At 24.0% G+C, this 19,809-nt stretch overlaps 1 protein-coding gene across 2 annotated transcripts; it reads left to right on the top strand.

Moving 5' to 3' along the window:
- The first annotated feature begins 2,662 nt into the window (after window positions 1-2,662).
- Window positions 2,663-19,265, top strand: LOC123267475 (integrator complex subunit 3). 2 transcript variants are annotated; one of them, XM_044732121.1, is made up of 8 exons: window positions 2,663-3,384; window positions 6,713-7,311; window positions 8,419-8,980; window positions 10,732-10,927; window positions 11,095-11,296; window positions 13,126-14,262; window positions 16,567-17,140; window positions 19,074-19,265. In XM_044732121.1, the coding sequence occupies exons 1-8, from the start codon at window positions 3,304-3,306 to the stop codon at window positions 19,146-19,148; spliced, it is 3,426 nt and encodes a 1,141-aa protein (XP_044588056.1). In that variant the 5' UTR covers window positions 2,663-3,303; the 3' UTR covers window positions 19,149-19,265. The 2 variants fall into 2 exon arrangements, with proteins under 2 accessions (XP_044588056.1, XP_044588057.1); XM_044732122.1 differs by having other exon boundaries at window positions 2,665-3,384; window positions 11,128-11,296.
- The last annotated feature ends 544 nt before the right edge of the window (window positions 19,266-19,809 follow it).

Below are 19,809 nucleotides of genomic sequence, written 5' to 3'. Positions count from 1 at the left end.
GTGCGCAATGAACTCGAGGAACAATTCGATCCTCTCTTGCTTACCAAGTAAGTTATGTTGCTATGCAATGCTCCGATGATTTATTTCATTGTGTGGATGGTAAGTGTCAATGCAAATCTAGTTACTCAGCCATTTCCGTTGACAGATGCATGGAAAGTAAGTATTATTTCATTCTTCAATGTCAATAATTTTATTCTTAACCTAAAATTAATAATTATATCAATGAAACTAACCTCTTTGACAGCGAGCTTGATGTATTCCTGCAAAGAAACTTCTGAATGCAGTGATTCTTGGCATTGGAATTGTGCTACAAGTGGAAAATGTGTTTGTCATGTGGATAATATTGCGATAAATAATTCTACATGTCTTCCTTCTCTTAACGGCTATTGTTGGAGGGACGATCAATGCATGGCTGAAAATTCTGTTTGCAAGAATTACCGTTGTCAGTGCAAACCTTACTTTGTCGCTGTTGCTAACAATCATTGTGTGTTACCAATCGAATAATACTGGATGATTGTTTACGAGATATTTAAATATTTTAATGATACTGAAATTAAAAGAATTAAAATTTTTTAAAAATAAACAATAATGAAATTTAAAGACATGTAATATTGAAAAAAAAAATATCCACATATCACAATTATAATATTGATTTATATTATTAAGATAATAAGAAAAATTTTGTCTCCAAGATAGTCATATTATAAAATAGATTTTTTTAGAGAAATTTAGTGTTATTGCAAAGGTCTTGATTTGAATTAGTGCCTTTTAAAGGTTTTATTTCATTCTCACCGATAGTCAATTTATTATGATAAGTATTTAAGCTGTATTCAAAAATGCTCTATCTCTAAATAAATAATTAAGAAATGACCTTGTATCTTGTGAATTATTGACATTTTTAAAGATATAAGCTCATCCCGATGTTGCACTTATCAATACCTTTGACTTGAGTACCCACATCAATTTTTCATATATTTATATATATTATATATATATATATGTATATGTATGAAAAATATATCAAAAAATGCATGTGGGTACTCAAATAAAAGCTCTTGATGAGTGTAACATCGTGATGAGCTTATATCTTTATAAATGTCAATATTTAAGAAAGTACAGTGCAATTTAAGGAATTTCATTATTTAATAACGCAAGGTCGCTAGTAACTTTTAATGTCACAAGCAGTAAACCAGGGTTTTAGTCACAGTACCTAAGACGATATGATACTTGAAGTTTACGTACATATAAATTAGATTCGCAAAAATTTATTTAGGCTGCATTCGAAAATGATCTATCTCTAAATACATAATTAAGAAATGACCTCGTTTCTTGTGAAATATTGATATTTTTAAAGAAATAAGCTCATTCCGATGTTACACTCATCGAGACCTTTCATTTGAGTACCTACATCAATTTTTCATATATTTTATATATTTATATATTTCACAAATACCATATATATAAAATATATAAAAAATTCCATGTGGGTGTTTAAATGAAAGGTCTCGATGAATGTAACATCGAAATGAGTTTATATCTTTAAAAATGTCAATTATCAAGAAATAACCTTGTATCTTACGAACTATTGACATTTTTAAAGATATAAGCTCATCTTGATATTACACTTATCAATACCTTTCATTTGAGTACCTACATCAATTTTTCATATATTATATACATATATATATATATTATACATGTATATATGAAAAATATATCAAAAATGCATGTGGGTACTCAAATGAAAGCTCTTGATGAGTGTAACATCGTGATGAGTTTATATCTTAAAAAATGTCAATTGTTAAGAAATGACCTTCTATCTTGTGAACTATTGACATTTTTGATGATATAAGCTCATCTCGATATTACACTCATCAATATCTTTCATTTGAGTACCCACATCAATTTTTCATATATTTTATATATATATATATATATATATATATATATATATATATATTATACATGAAAAATATATCAAAAATGCATGTGGGTACTCAAATGAAAGCTTTTGATGAGTGTTACATCAAGATGAGCTTATATCTTTAAAAACGTTAACAGGCGAGACCATCTTTTTCTCGCTTTGCTCTCACGGAGTTCAACGGAACTATCTCTGTCGCACTCCCAACAGCAGAGCAATTGCAGTTTCAATTGGTTTCACGAAACGAATGAAATTTTTGAAAAAAACGCTTTGTGGTAAAATAGTTTATTAAATTATCTATTATCTCTAAAAACGTTTTTTCAAAATTTCCATTCGTTTCGCTAAGCCGATTGAAACTGCAATCACTGGTCTCGGCTGTTAATAGTTAAGAAAGTACCGTGCAATTTAACAAAAATAATTTAATAAAGCAAAATTTTAATTTTTTATAATTTCACGTTACAGCAATCACATAGTGACTGCTAGGTTGCTAGTTTTATAATTTTTAAAAAATAAAATAACATTAAATTTAGCTGACAAAAAATTATTTAAATAATTTATAACAAAAATTCTTATAATTATAAACTACCTTAATTAATTTTTATAAAAAAAAATAATTTATTTATTAATTTTCAGGTGCCAGATGTAATCCGAAAAATCAAGAGCCTCATTGACGCGGTGTGTATTTTATAATTTTATTTACCAAGACATTTTTTTATTTTTTTAGGTGTGAATGCGCGCATGCGCATTCGAGATGGCAGCACTGAACAATCTGAGTATAGCGTACACAAAATTGTACATGCTGTAATTTTGTATTGAGAAGTTGAGTAGTTCGAACAGAAGATCAGAAGCAAGCAGAAGAGTCTTGGAGTGAGAGTCAAAGCATAAGGACGTAATAATTATCAAGTGCAAGTGCTTATATACACTGTTGCTCTGTACTGTACCATTTAATACGAGTTACGTGCTTGTAGTATATACTAGCACACACTACTGTATATACACTGCTCCTGAAAATCAAACAGCAAGACAAAAAAAAAATAAATTTATTAAAAAAATAAATTTATTAAAAAATAAAAATTGTGGTTAATAAATTAAAAGAAGCATAATAAATAAATAAAACGGAGAGAGGGTCATTTAACAGTCATAACTTATATCACGATGCTCGTTTTGATGGTTAACAGAGGAAACGGCAAGAGGCTAAAGCAGCACCAGCAACAGCGGCCAACTACCACCACCACTTCTAATATACACAACACGGCTAAGTGAAAAATTGTGAAGTCTAAAAATTATACTCAAGTTTTCAATTGCGTAGCTGCGTAATAAATATTAATTATTATTATTATTGCTGCTTAGTATTTATTTAATAAGATTTTGTGGATGAAAATATGGAAATTAAAACTGGGAGCTCCAATAATTGGAGACTTTTTAATACGTCTTGCATTGAAAACAAAGATGAACTTGAAGAGGTAATTTTTTATTTATTTTTTTTATTAAATTGTTATGAGGGATAAATTATTTTTATTGTAAGTACGTGTTACATTTTATCCATAACCATCACCGCCATTGTGTTACTCCATATCTACGTTTTAGTAACGAAAAACTATAACTTTGTCCGATGGCGCTGCTGTACTTTTTTTAAAATAATTATTATTTTCCCGGGTTATTAAAAATTTTAATGATATTAAATTTAGCTACTTAATGATTTTTTAATTTTTTTTAACAAAAATTTGTTCCAATTATTTTTAAAAAATTGCATTTTTTAATTTTTATATGTTAATTTTTTTGTCATAATTTTTAACAAATAATTAAAAAGAAAATTATATTTAATTTAGCTGCCATTTGTCAATTTTTTAATTTTATTTAACAATCAAATTTTTTCTAAAAAATAATTTTAAAAGAATTGAATATTTTTTAATTTTTACACGTCAATTTTTTAATTTTTTTTCTCATGATTTTTAACAAAAATTATAAAAATTTAATTGTTTGATTTTTAAAAAATACAAATTTTTAGCAAATAATTAAAAAAAAAATGAAATTTAATTTAGATGATATTAAATTTAGCTGTCACTTGACAATTTTTTAATTTTTTTTTACAAATAAATTTGTTCCAAAAAATTATTTTTTAAAAATTGCATTTTTAGTTTTTTAAAATTTTCAAATATCAATTTTTTTTGTCACAATTTATTTGTTGCAAAAATTCTTAAAATTTTTAACTTTCTGCTAAATTAGTTTTCATTAAATTTAGCTGTCACTTGACCATTTTTTAATTTTTTTTAACAAAAAAATTAGATCAAAAAAATTATTTTTTAAAAATTGAATTTTTAAATTTCTACACGCCAATTTTTTTAATTTTTTTGTCCTAATTTTTAACAAAAATTATAAAAATTTAACTGTAACTACAATTTTTTAATTTTATCTAACAAATAAATTTGTTCCAAAAAATAATTCAAAAAAAATTAATTTTTTTTTAATTTCTGTCAATTTTAAAAATTTTTTTTTGCCATAATTTCTAACAAAAATCATAAAAATAATTTGTTTGATTCTTAAAGAATTAAAATTTTTAACAAATAATTAAGAAAAAAATTATATTAAATTCAGCTGTCACTTTAAAATGTTTTAATTTTTTATAACAATCAAATTTTTTCCAAAAAATTATTTTTAAAAAATTCTATTTTTAAATTTCTACTTGTCAGTTTTTTGTCAGAATTTGTAACAAAAATTATAAAAATTAATTTGTTTGATTTTTAAAAAATAAAAGTTTTTAACAAATAATTAAAAAGAAAATGACATTAATTAAATTTAGCTGTCACTTTACAATTTTTTATGTTTATTTAACAATCAAATTTGTTCATGAAAATTAATTTAGCACATATTTAATAATTTTAAAAATTTTATAACAAATAAATTACGGCAAAAAAAAAAATAAGAAAAAAAAATTAACATTAGAAATTAAAAAAAGTACAATTTTTTAAAAATAATTGTTTGGAACAAATTTTTTTGTTAAATAAAATTAAAAAATTGTCGTGACAACTAATATAACTTGAATGTCATAATTTGTTCCACAAAATAATTATAAAAAAATTGAATTTTTTAAAATTTCTACTAGTTTTTAATTTTTTTTTTTAACGATTTTTTAATTATATTAAAATTGCAGTTTTAAATTTTTTAAATTTCCACTTGTCAATTTTTTTTTATTCTATAATTAAATAAATTATTTGTTACAAAAATTCTTAAAATTATTGAGCATCTACTAAATTAATTTTCATGAATTTATGACATTAAATTAAGCTGTCACTTGACCATTTTTTAATTTTTTTTAACAATCAAATTTTTTTTCAAAAAATAATTTTAAAAAAATTGAATTTTTTTTTAATTTCTACATACAATTTTTTTTGTTATAATTTGTAAAAAAAATTCTTAAAATTATAAACTACTTGCTAATAAAAAAAATAATTATTGACATTAAAGTTAGCAGTCTTGACCAATTTTTAATTTTTTTTTTTAAATTTGTTCTAAAAAATTGCATTTTTTAATTTTTTAAATTTTTTGTCAATTTTTTTGTCATAATTTGCAACAAAAATTATAAAAATTAATTTGTTTGATTTTTAAAAAATAAATTTTTTTTTACAAATAATTAAAAAGAAAATGGCATTAAATTTAGTTGCCACTACAATTTTATAATTTTATTTAACAATCAAATTTGTTCATGATAATTAATGTAGCATAATTAATAATTTTAAAAATTTTAAATTATTATAATTATATAATATTATAATTATAACAAATTAATTACGGCAAAAAAAAAGTAAGAAAAAAAATTGACATTTAGAAATTTAAAAAAATAAAAAATGCAATTTTTTAAAAATAATTTTTTTGCTACAAATTTTTTTGTTAAATAAATTTAAAAAATTGTCAATTGACAGCTAACTTGAATGTAATAATTTGTTCCAAAAAATAATTAAAAAAAAAATTGAATTTCTTTAAATTTCTACGTGAATTTTAAAAATTTTTTTTGCTATAATTTGTAAAAAAAATTCTTAAAATTATAAACTACCTGCTAATAAAAAAAAAAAAATTATTGACATAAAAGTTAGCAGTCTTGGCTAGTTTTTAATTCTTTTAACATTATTTTAATTATATCAAAATTGCAGTTTTAAATTTTTTTAATTTCTACTTGTCAATTTTTTTTTTCTATAATTTATTTGTTACAAAAATTATTGAGCATCTACTAAATTAATTTTCATAAATTTATGACATTAAATTTAGCTGTCACTTGACCATTTTTTAATTTTTTTTAATAACCAAATTTGTTCAAAAAAATTATTTTTCAAAAATTGCATTTTCAAATTTTTTAAATTTCCGCTTGTCAATTTTTTTTCTTTAATTTATTTGTTCCAAAAATTATTAAAATTATTGAGCATCTACTAAATTAATTTTTATAAATTTCTAACATTAAATTTAGCTGTCACTTGACTATTTTTTAATTTTTTTTAACAATCAAATTTGTTCCAAAAAATACTTTAAAAAAAATTGAATTTTTTTTAAATACTTTTTGCCATAATTTGTAAAAAAAATTCTTAAAATTATAAACTATCTGCTAATAAAAAAAATAATTATTGACATTAAAGTTAGCAGTCTTGGCTAGTTTTTAATTTTTTTTTAACTATTTTTTAATTATATCAGTTTAAAATTTTTTAAATTTCTACTTGTCAATTTTTTTTTCTATAATTTATTAGTTACAAAAATTATTAAAATTATTGACCTTCTGCTAAATTAATTTTTATTTATTTACAGAAATTTGAACGCTGTCATGGTGTGCTCCAGGGACTTACTGCTGGTTTGTCGGAAAAGGAAGCACATGATACATTAAATAATGCAGTTTGTAAGGATAAAACTCACGAAGAAGTATCCTTGGGTCTTTTGGTTGTTATTTTAACAGACCCACAAGATGCAACTAAAAGTTATCGTGATTTAACATTAATTACACGTGATGGACTGGCTATTGTGCTAAGTCATTTAAATCAATTAGTGCTTGAACGGTATTTAAGATTAAATGATACAACACGTAGTCAATTATTGTGGTTGTTACGTGAATTAATAAGAACAAATATTGCTGGTGTTGATAATTTATGTTTGAGTTTATTGAGACACGCTGCTGGTGGTGATATTTCACCTAGGAATATTTATTTAGTTGAAGCATTACTTGATATTTTTCAAGACAATCGACCCTGGGTAGGAAATTTTCCTTATTTAGTTGCTTTTATTGTTTATACTTATTTACGGTTAATTGAAGATCATAGTGCTCCTCATTTACAACAATTGAGGGCTAAGGAGGTTACTTTTACTGTTACGTTAATCAGAGAACATATTGTTGACTGTTTACTTATTGGGAGGTAACTATTACTATTATTATTATTATTATTATTGGTATTTTTATTAATTTTATTATTATTGATACTGAAATTATCAGACATCTCAAAAAAAATTTTTTTTTAGCAAAAATCAATTATAAAAAAATATTAAAAAATTTTTTTAGAAATCAATTGAAAAAAAAATTTTTTTTCAATTTTTACTTGAAGTTTTTTTAAAAATCAACTATAAAAAAAAGTTTTTTGAAAATTTTTAATTAAAATATTTTGTTTAAATTAATTAATAAAAAAAAAATTTTTTTAATTTTTACTTGAAATTAAAAAAAAAATCAATTATCAAAAAAATGATTTTTAAAAATTTGTAATTGAAATATTTTTTTAAACTACTTGGAATTTTTAAAAAATTCAATTACAAAGAAAATGATTCAAAAATTTGTGATTAAGACTTTTTTTGAATCAATTATAAAAATAAAAATTTTTTTTCAATTCTTGAAATTAAAAAAAAAATAATTGAAAAATTTGTAATTGGCATTTTTTTTTTTTTAATTCAATTATAAAAAAAATTCTACTTGAAATTATTTAAGAAATCAATTGATTAAAAAATTTTTTTTTTTTTTGTAATTTTTACTTGAAATTTTTAAAAAGTTCAGTTATAAAAAAAATGATTTAAAAATTTGTAATTGACACTTTTTTTAAATCAATTATAAAAAAAAAAACATTTAATTGAAATTTTTTAAGAAATCAATTAATTAAAAAAATGTTTTTTTTTTTTTTTAATTTTTACTTGAAATTAAAAAAAAATTCAATAATAAAAAAAATGATTGAAAAATTTGTAATTATGATTTTTTTTGAATCAATTATAAAAAAAAATGATCTTTTAAAAATTTGTAATTGAAATTTTTTTTTTAATCACTGATAAGAAAAAATATTATTTTTTTTTTAATTTTTACTTGAAATTTTAGTAAAAATCAATTAAAAAGAAGAAATATTTACTTGAAATTTTTTTATTAAAATTTTTTATTAATAATTAAATAATTATAAAATTCTAAAAAATTAAAATAGATGTCTTTTAATTTCAGTATCATAATTGTTATCATTGAATAAAACTAAAATAAATTACTTTATTTACAGAGATCTAGTACGTTTATTACAAAATGTAGCAAGATTACCAGAATTTGAGAGCCTTTGGCGTGATTTATTAACAAATCCGAGATCACTAAATCCAAATTTAACCGGCGTACTACAATTATTGCAAACACGTACATCACGTCGTTTTTTACAATCACGCTTAACTCCCGATATGGAGCGTAAACTAGTATTTTTAACAGCAAGCGTACGTTTTGGCAATCACAAACGTTATCAAGATTGGTTTCAACGGCAATATTTAGCAACGCCAGAATCGCAATCATTGAGATGTGATTTAATAAGATTTATTGTTGGAGTAATACATCCAACAAATGAATTATTATGTTCAGATATTATTCCACGTTGGGCTGTTATTGGATGGTTGTTAACTACTTGTACATCAAATGTTGCTGCCAGTAATGCTAAATTGGCGTTATTTTATGATTGGTTATTTTTTGATCCTGAAAAGGACAATATAATGAATATTGAACCAGCTATACTTGTTATGAATAATTCAATGAGATCGCATCCTGCTGTCACTGCTACACTTTTGGATTTTTTATGTCGGGTAATTTATTATTATTATTATCATTATTATCTATATTATTAAGAGAGTAAGAAAAATTTTGTTTCCAAGTCATATGATAAAATCGATTTTTTTAGAGAAATTTAGTGTTATTGCAAAGGTCTTCGAAATTTTCTTTCTCTAAATACAAAATTGAAAAATGACCTTATATCTTGAGAACCATTGACATTATTAAAGATATAAGCTCATTCTGATGTTACACTCATCGAGACCTTTCATTTGAGTACCCACATCAAATTTTCATATATTTATATACATTATATATATGTATATATGAAAAATATATAAAAATGCATGTGGGTACTCAAATGAAAGGTCTCGATAAGTGTAACATCGAAATAAGTTTACATCTTAAAAAATGTCAATTATTAAGAAATGACCTTGTATCTTGTGAACTATTGACATTTTTAAAGATATAAGCTCATTCCGATGTTACACTTATCAACACCTTTCATTTGAGTACCCACATCAATTTTTCATATATTTATATATATTATATATTTCACAAATACCATATATATAAAATATATAAAAAATGCCTTGTGGGTACTCAAATAAAAGCTCTTGATGAGTGTACCATCGAAATGATTTTATATCTTTAAAAATGTCAATTATTAAGAAATTACCTTGTATCTTGTAAACTATTGACATTTTTAAAGATATAAGCTCATTCTGATGTTACACTCATCGAGACCTTTCATTTGAGTACCCACATCAATTTTTCATATATTTATATATATTTCATATATGTATATATGAGAAATATATCAAAAATGCATGTAGGTACTCAAATAAAAGGTCTTGATGAGTGTAACATCGGGATGAGCTTATATCTATAAAAATGTCAATATTCAAGAAATTACAGTGTAATTTAACCAAATTCATTATTTAATAAAGCAAGGTTGCTAGTAACCTTTAATGTTACAAGCAGTAAACCAGGGTTTTAGTCACGGTACATAATCCGACATGATACTTATAGTTTACGTTCATATAAATTAGATTCGGAAAAATTTATTTAGGCTGCATTCGAAAATACTCTAGCTCTAGCTACATAATTAAGAAATGACTTTGTATCTTGTGAACTATTGACATTTTTAAAGATATAAGCTCACCCCGTCATTACACTCATCGAGACCTTTCATTTGAGTACCCACATCAATTTTTCATATATTTTTTATATTTATATATTTTTTATATACGTATATATGAAAAATATATCAAAAATGCATGTGAGTACTTAAATGAAAGCTCTTGATGAGTGTAACATCAAGATGAGCTTATATCTTAAAAAACGTCAATATTTAAGAAAATACAGTGCAATTTAATAAATATTTTATGAAATATTGACATTTTTAAAGATATAAGCTCACCCCGACATTACACTCATCGAGACCTTTTATTTGAGTACCCACATCAATTTTTTATTTATTTATATACATTATATTTATGTATATATGAAAAATATATCAAAAATGCATGTCGGTACTCATATGAAAGCTCTTGATGAGTGTAACATCGGGATGAGCTTATATCTTTGAAAATGTCAATAGTTAAGAAAGTACAGTGCAATTTAACAAAAGTCATTATTTAATGAAGCAAAATTTTATTTATTTCTAGTTGATAAGTCACAGCAGTCACATAGTGACTGCAAAGTTGCTGGTTGTTATTATTCTTATTATTATTATTAATTATTTATTTGTACTTTATTTATTTATTTCTTTTTTTGTTTTTAGATAATACCAAATTTTTACCCAGCACTAACAGATAAAGTTCGTAATGGTATTTTTTCATCATTAAGGCAAATATTAGAAAAACGTGTATTGCCCTCACTGTATCAATTGTTTGACAATTCAAAATTAGATCGTGAATTACGTATTAAAATACGGGAAAACTTTAAAGAATTTTGTTTACAATCAAACGCTGACTCTGGTAATTATTTTAGATCTATCATTTTTTATTTTTTTTTTTAATATTAACTATTAATTATTATATAAAATTTTATTTGATGTTTTTTTCGTATTTTTTGTAATTTATTTGATTTTTTTTTTTTTTTAACATCTTTTATTAATTCAATTTTCTAAATGATATTTTAATAGCTATCAGTAATAAAGCTCCTATAAAATATATAGGTAAAATAGAGGAAATCAACAAAGACATGGGTCCAGGATTAATGTTAGACAATAATTTAATGCCAGGAACTGTAATTGCTTCGACAACATTAAATTCAAATGAAAATAATTATCATGGACAAGATCCAGAACCAGCATTTAGTGACGATGAAGAGGAAATACCTTTGAGGTAATTTTATTAAAAATTAAAAAAAAAAAAAAAATACTAATTAGAATAAAGGCTTCAAATATTGAACAGTTTAGATAAAATGAACATAAATAAATTATTTGTAAATTTATTGGAAGAGTTTATCAGCCGAAACGAGTGTTTTCCTTTTTTTATAGTTTTAACTTACAAACTATAATACTTTTGTTTATAAAATACATAATAATAAACATTTAATTGTAATAATTAACGTTACAGCCGATTGCTCTAAATATTAAACATTACTTACTAAATATTGACCTTGTATGTTCCAAATACTGACCAGTAGGATTATGCACTGACATGTTAATAATTGAAGTATTGTTGTTAGATGTTCTGTATTCTGATACAATATTATCTTCAGTACTCATATTTAAATCAATCTTTCAAGCCATACTAATATTAGGTACATTGGATAATTTACAACACCAATTGTTCAACAGATTATTAATTCAATTATTAACATGTTTTTTCTTACAAAAATAATTGATAATTAATCTTGGATATTAAATTGTTTTGACAAATGATTATTTATTGATTATGAAGTATTTAATTTTATATAAATTGATCATGAATGTAGCAAACACGGCGAGGTTTTTTGACTAATTTTTTCAAATTTCTGACAATTGTACCCAAATTTATTTCTTTTTTGCTGGATATATTTAAATGGATGCTTAAATTTTCATTTAAAGTATATTATATATATATGTATATATGAAAAATATATCAAAAATGCATGTGGGTACTCAAATGAAAGCTCTTGATGAGTGTAGCATCAGGATGAGCTTATATTTTTAAAAATGTCAATAATTAAGAAATGACCTTGTATCTTGTCAACTATTGGCATTCTTATAGATATAAGCTCATCCTGATGTTACACTCTTCGAGACCTTTCATTTGAATACCCACATGCATTTTTCATACATTTTTCATATATACATATATATAATATAAATAAATATATGAAAAATTGATGTGGGTACTCAATTAAAAGGTCTTGATGAGTGTAACATCAGGATGAGCTTACATTTTTAAAAATATCCATAATTAAGAAATTACATTGTATCTTGTCAATTATTAACATTTTTTAAGATATAAGCTCACCCCGACATTATACTCGTCGAGACCTTTCATTTGAGTACCCACATCATTTTTTCATAAATTTTATATATTTATATATATCATATATATGTATATATGAAAAATATATAAAAAAGCATGTGGGTACTCAAATGAAAGCTCTTGATAAGTGTAACATCGAAATGAGTTTATATCTTTAAAAATGTCAATTATTAAGAAATGACCTTGTATGTTGTGAACTATTGACATTTTTAAAGATATAAGCTCATCCTAATGTTACACTCATCAATACCTTTCATTTGAGTACCCACATCAATTTTTCATATATTTTATATATTTATATATATTATATATAAATATATCAAAAATATATCAAAAATGCATGTGGGTACTCAAATGAAAGCTCTTGATGAGTGTAACATCAAGATGAGCTTATATCCTTAAAATATATATTATATATATGTATTTATGAAAAATATATCAAAAATGCATGTGGGTACTCAAATGAAAGCTCTTGACGAGTGTAACATCAGGATGAGCTTATATATTTAAAAACGTTAATATTTAACAAAGTACAATGCAATTTAACCAAAGTATAATTAAAAATTCATAATTATTGAACATAAAATATTACTAATTTTTTAAAAATCAAGTTATCAATATTTGTCTCCTTTACCCTATTTTATTATATCAGAATCAACATTCTAATTTTATTTATTTTTTAACTTTTTCAGGATAGTGACTAAAGTAAAAGACGAGGATGAAAATGAAAACGACAATGACGACGAAAATGAAGTCGACGATGAGCATAACAATGATGATAACGACGAGGAGGATGACGACGACGTTCCTTTATCAAAAATAAAATTAAAAAAAGACCGAGAGCGTGAATTAATAAAACAATCTTTATCATCATCATCATCTTCCTCATCATCATCTTCTACATCTTCAAATTGCATAATAAAAGACATAACTTGTCACTTAAACATCACTTTGGAGCCTGATGAAGTTAAATCAGCTGTAAATAATCTTTATAATGAGACTGATAATGAGTCACGTTGTCAGACGATGGAACGAATTGTCCAAATGATTCTTGAAGATGATTTAGGTGTAGATTCAATTACACCACTTGCTAATTGTTTATCAACAATTTTAGCATCTGAAATAACTTCCGATATATTTCCTTCAAATAATTCAAATGATGAATCATTAATTGACAGTATAAGTACACCAATATTTGTAATGTTTCGTAATTATTTCCAATTGTGCAAAGAAGAAGATAGTAGAAAAAAATTCCTGGGTCATATGTTGGCTGAGTTACGAAATTTGCAACCTTCAATTGGATATTTATTATTGTATTTTTTAAAAGTTTGGGGTCGTGAGGAGGAAAAACGTGAAGGATTAGCATCAAATATTACCAATGAAGTAAAAGCTGCTGTCTATAAAGATTTTTCTCACCATCGAAATAAAAAATTAGAAGCTTGTTTGCTCGATGATTTGAAAAATTGCCATCAAGATAATGTACTTTTATTGTGTTACTTGGTACCAGATGTGTTTATGGGCTTTCAAAATATCGCACTGGGTAATGCAACTCTTCTGCACTTAGTTGTCAGTACTGTTGACTCTTGTCAGTTGCAAGACCTAGTGTGTCAAATACTCCAAGGACAATTGAAGATGCTGGAGAAAGATTCTTTTAATGGCTTGCTTATCAAGAGTCTAGAGTGGGAAACTTTTGAACAGTATTGCTTTTGGCAACTTATTACTGCTCATGATTTTCCGATTAAGTATGTCCTTCCAGTAGTTCCTAAACTGCAATTTAAAAATCATGCGGAAGCTATGACAGCGATATTGTTTATGTTGAAGCAAGAAAGGTAAATAATTTTTATTTTTATTTTATTATTTATAAGGAAAATTTTTTCTTTGGAGGATTTATGTGATAAAATTTGTTTTTTAAATTAAATTTAATATCATTGGAAAGGTCAAGGTTTGAATTTGGGTTTTTTTAATTATTATTTAATTTCAATGCCAAGGCAGTATAGCAAAATGGCAAAAGCATACAAAAAAATAATATAATAAAGTACACGTATAAATCGCGACCCAAATGCTGAAAAAGCGTATAAATTTTTTTTTTTTTTTACTAATCGCTTTATTAACACTTTCTAAGTCTAAAAATAAAAAAATTTATTTCCAAAGCCAAAAGAGCGTATGTTTTAACTTATACGCCCTTTTAGCTTTAGGACATCGAAAATTTAGTGACCTAAAGCCAAAAGAGCGCAGAAATTCAACAATATTAAATGATCTGAATTTATTTTTAGTAGATTTAATAGAAATATAACTATTGCATTGTTCCTCATGTCAGAATTTTAAAAAAATTTTTGTATATCCTTTCTCGGCTCGTCGATCTGAATAAGAAAATATATATAGTTCAAAAGTTTATATATGTAAAATCGTGGTCATTAATTCAAATTAAGGAGGTCTTTTCGTCATCAATGTTAAATAAAAAATATTAGATTATGCATAAAATTTAGGGGTGTGCGAATATTCGAGTTTACGAATAATTCGAATCGAATATTCGAATAATTCGAATAGTCCGAATAATTTGAATCGTTAGAATAGCTCAAATAATTCAAACAGTCGTTTTCTGTTAATAAACTGAATAATTTTTGTGTGAAAATTTATTCGTTTTATTTTATTTGACTAAATAAAGTCTTGATAATTATTCGATAGTAAAGTCTGCTTATTATTTGTAATAAATATCTCTTGGTGTATTCGGACTCCCCGCCTCGGGGCACCTCGCCATTTTGATATTTTTCCGGGAAAATTCGATTTTTTTAATAAATGAGATCTACGGGCACGATAGATCAGACATTGAAAAAGTGTAAATATAGACTACATTTGGAAATTCTATAGCTTTATCTCTAGCTAAGATTATTTAAATTAATTTATTTTTCTCTTAACTGGAATAAATTACGTCTGTAGCTATATTACATTATAGTAATATTTACATAGCTCACACGAATTTTTTATGTATTTTAAATATTCCACAAATATGGGAAATATCATATAGGTATATAAAATATATGAAAAAAATCGTGTGCGTACTTAAATGAAAGGTCTCGATAAGCGTAATATTAGAATGAGCTTATATCTTGAAAAATGTCAATAACTAAGAAATGACGTTTTATTTTGTCTACTAATGATATTTTTAACAATCTAAGCTCATCCTGAAGTTACATATTTTATACATATGATTCATCTCATATTTGTAAAATATATAAAATGAATAAAAAAAAATAATTTTCTGAAAATTTCAGTTCAAAATTAAAATTTGAAAAGGTTGCTCATAATTTTTTTCAATTTATTAGTGCATAGTTTAGATTTTTTCGAGCGACCTTTTACTATTCAAATTAAAATTCCATGCATTTTTTTTTTTTTATTTAGTACCATAATCGATAAAAATACATCACGAGATGAACTAAAAATCAAGCACAACATAGAAAATATAATTTTTTTTTAATTTAATAATTTTATTTAATCAACTGCCAGGCGTGGGTTCGAATCCCAAGCTGGTCTTAGAAACCAGCTTGGTTGAGATTTGACCTTGCCGCTTAGGTTAAGATTTTTACAAACCAAAAAGACCCCAACGTACCACTTCCAACAGTTAAAGTCAGCGATATGACTAATTAAAGAAAAAAAAAAAAATTATAAGCGACCTTTCAAAATTTAAATTTTGAACTGAAATTTTCAGAAACTTATTTTTTTTGGTCTATAAAATTATACCGTAACGAGAAAAAAAATTAAAAAAAAAAAAAATTCGATTTTTGAAATTTTAAAAAATTTTGAGTGACCTCTTAAAAATTTTTTTTTAAGTTGTCCTTTGGTGAGGGCTCTTAAAATATCAAAAACTAACATTTTTTCACTCGAGACTAAGAAAAAAAAAATAGTCAGTTTTTTTGAGCCACCCTAATATTCATTAACCATTAATAAATATTTATTAAGAATTAATAAATTGTACTTAATAAATTACTTATTACTGTTAATAAATATTTGTTAATTAACAAATATATATTAACATTTAAATCATATTTAATAAATAATTTATTAACTGTTAATAAATATTTATTAAATCCTATGATGTTAAAAAATCATTTTCTTATATTATTTTTATTTTTCAGACCAACCCTGGAACTATTACGTCAATTATTTACTCGTCAAAATAATGATGGTGATACATTTGTCGTAGCGGCACTTCGTTATTGGTGTAGAGATTATGAAGACAAATTAGGTGAACTATTGGCTAATTTATTGAGCACACGTTATCCCGCAACAAGTCCAAATAAACGGAAACGCGCCGGCGCTAAACAAAATCAACAGCAGTCCGGACCACCCACTGGAGAACAAGTATTAGGTCATTTAGATCAATTACGACAACATTGTCGTGCATCTTCAGATTTACAATTGTATCAAACTGAAGGAATGCAAAAAGCACTTCAACAAGCTCAAGCTGCTAGCAGCGATAGTTTGAGAAAAAGTTATGGTGATTTATTTGCACTTGCTGAAGTTAATGAAGAAAATGAACCACCTCCTCCGCCACCTACATCTTCATCACGTAAACACACTGCATCAGCTACAGGATCTTCGAAGACTGGAGCTGGTCATAGAAAAATTATTTCTACTAGAGAAAGAACCGCCAGTAAACGGCCGCCTCCTAGAGACCGTAATAGTGACAGTACTGACCAAAGTAGTGAGGTAATTATATTTATTTATAATTATGAGTTTTTATTCGAAAAAATTTTTATTTTAAATGAGCAATGTATATTATTAAGAATAAGGAAAATTTTGACTCCAGGATGGATAGTCAATTGAGAATGATAATTAGGCTGCATTTGAAAAGATCTCTAGATACTTAATTAAGAAATTACCTTGTATCTTGTAAACTCTTGACATTTTTAAAGATATAAGCTCATCCTGGTGTTATACTCATCGAGACCTTTCATTTGAGTACCTACATCAATATTTCATATATTTTATATATTATATATATGTATATATGAAAAATATATCAAAAATGCATGTGGGTACTCAAATAAAAGCTATTGATGAGTGTAACATCAGATTGAGCTTATGTCTTTAAAAATGTCAGTATTTAAGAAAGTACAATGCAATTTTACGTAATTAAAAATATCCATACATAATTAAAAAACCGAGCTAGTATGTTGAGAACTATTGACATTTTCAAAGATATAAGCTCATCTTGATGATAGAATCATCGAGACCTTTCATTTGAGTACCCACATCAATTTTTCATATATTTTATATATTATATATATGTATATATGAAAAATATATCAAAAATGCATGTGGGTACTCAAATAAAAGCTCTTAATGAGTGTAACATCGGGATGAGCTTATATCTTTCAAAATGTCTATATTGAAAAAAGTACAGTACAATTCAACAAAATTAAATATTTAATAAAGCAAGGTCGCTAGAAATCTTCTATTTTACAAGCATTAAACCAGGGTTTTAGTCTCGGTACATAAAACAACATGATACTTGAAATTTACGTACATATAAATTAGATTCGGAAAAACTTATTTAGGCTGCGTTTCAAAATGCTCTAGCTCTAGATACATAATTAAGAAATGACCTTGTATTTTATTAAATATTGACATTTTTAAAGAGATAAGCTCATCCCGATGTTACACTTATTAAGACCTTTCATTTGAGTATCCACATCAATTTTTCATATATATTATATATTTATATATATTATATATATATGTATATATGAAAAATATATCAAAAATGCATGTGAGTACTCAAATGAAAGCTCTTGATAAGTGTAACATTGAAATGAGCTTATCTCTTTAAAAATGTCAATATTTTACAAAATACAAGGTCATTTCTTAATTATGTATCTAGAGCTAGAGCATTTCGAAATATCTTTGAAAATGTCATAAATTGAAAAAATATAACATAATTTCTTAAATATTGACATTTTTAAAGATATAAGTTCATCCCGATGTTACACTCATTAAGACCTTTCATTTGAGTATCCACATCAATTTTTCATATATATTATATATTTATATATATTATATATATATATATATAGCAGTATATATATATATATATATATATATATATATATATATATATGTATATATGAAAAATATATCAAAAATGCATGTGGGTACTCAAATGAAAGCTCTTAATGAGTGTATCATCGAAATGAGTTTATATCTTTAAAAATGTCATAAATTGACGAAATACAACATAATTTCTTAAATATTGACATTTTTTAAAATATAAGCTCATTCTGATGTTAATCTCATCAAGACCTTTCATTTGAGTACCCACATGAATTTTTCATATATATATATATATATATATATATATATATGATATTTCTGGTATTTGTGAAATATATGAAATATATCAAAAATTCATATAGGAACTCAAATGAAAGCTCTTGATGAGTGTAACATCAGGATGAGCTTATATCTTTAAAAACATCAATATCTAAAAAAGGACAGTGCAATTTAACAAAACTCATTATTCAATATTGCAAAATTTCAAAATTTTAAACAAATTAATTTCTTTTAAAATTGCTCATTTTAAAAAAAATTTGTTCTTTTTCTCTATATCTATCTTTAAAAATAATTTAATTTTTTTTTTAAGGATGAAATGATTACTAAACCAAAACAAGCAAAAAAAAGGAAAAAAGTTTATGCCGTTGGATCGGACAGTGATTGACCATCAAGTGTCTTCTTATTCTTCTTAAACCTAAAATTAACTAATATTAAAAATAATAATAATAATAACAATAATAAGGATCATCTTTTTTCGCAAAAAATATCCATACATAAATTAGTTAAACTGATAATTATTATTATTATTATAAATTAATAATTTTTATATTATTTACATTAGAATATTTATTGTGTAAATATTTTATTATTATTTTCAAAATTCTTTTTTTTTTAAATTTCAAGTTATTAACTAGGCTACACAATTTTAAAATAAAAAAATGAACAAAGTAAACGGGTTTACTTAATTATTAAAAATTAATAAAATAAAAAAATAAATACGGAGTTTAATACTTGTAAATTGTTAAATGAAATTAAAAATAAACTCCGTTTTGATTATTCTTATTCATTTAATTATTATTGATTATTATTATTATTTTTAATTAATAATTAATAATTAAGTTAGTAATTTAAGAAAAAGTAAATAAATTGTTTTAAGAAAACAAATGTACATTAACCATTGTTTAAATTTGTTCCTTTTTCTGATTTTATTTTTAAAATTGTACAGACTTGATTTTTAACTGAATAAATAATTTTTTTTTCGCAATGAAATTTTTTTAAATTATTATCAAAGGAATAAATATTAAAAAAAAAAAAAATAAACAGAC

This window comes from Cotesia glomerata, linkage group LG6, assembly GCF_020080835.1.
Source record: "Cotesia glomerata isolate CgM1 linkage group LG6, MPM_Cglom_v2.3, whole genome shotgun sequence".
NCBI classification, from domain to species: domain Eukaryota; kingdom Metazoa; phylum Arthropoda; class Insecta; order Hymenoptera; family Braconidae; genus Cotesia; species Cotesia glomerata.
Note: the sequence above shows the minus strand (reverse complement) of the source record. Positions and strands in the feature narration are given on the sequence as shown.

What these genes read in the sequence shown, in the direction of transcription:
- LOC123267475 (XM_044732121.1), top strand. Translation starts at nt 3,304, where the DNA reads ATGGAAATTAAAACTGGGAGCTCCAATAATTGGAGACTTTTTAATACG. An exon ending in GAAGAGGAAATACCTTTGAG is followed by an intron (nt 11,297 to 13,125) that starts GTAATTTTATTA and finishes TAACTTTTTCAG; the next exon opens with GATAGTGACTAAAGTAAAAG. An exon ending in GTACTGACCAAAGTAGTGAG is followed by an intron (nt 17,141 to 19,073) that starts GTAATTATATTT and finishes TTTTTTTTTAAG; the next exon opens with GATGAAATGATTACTAAACC.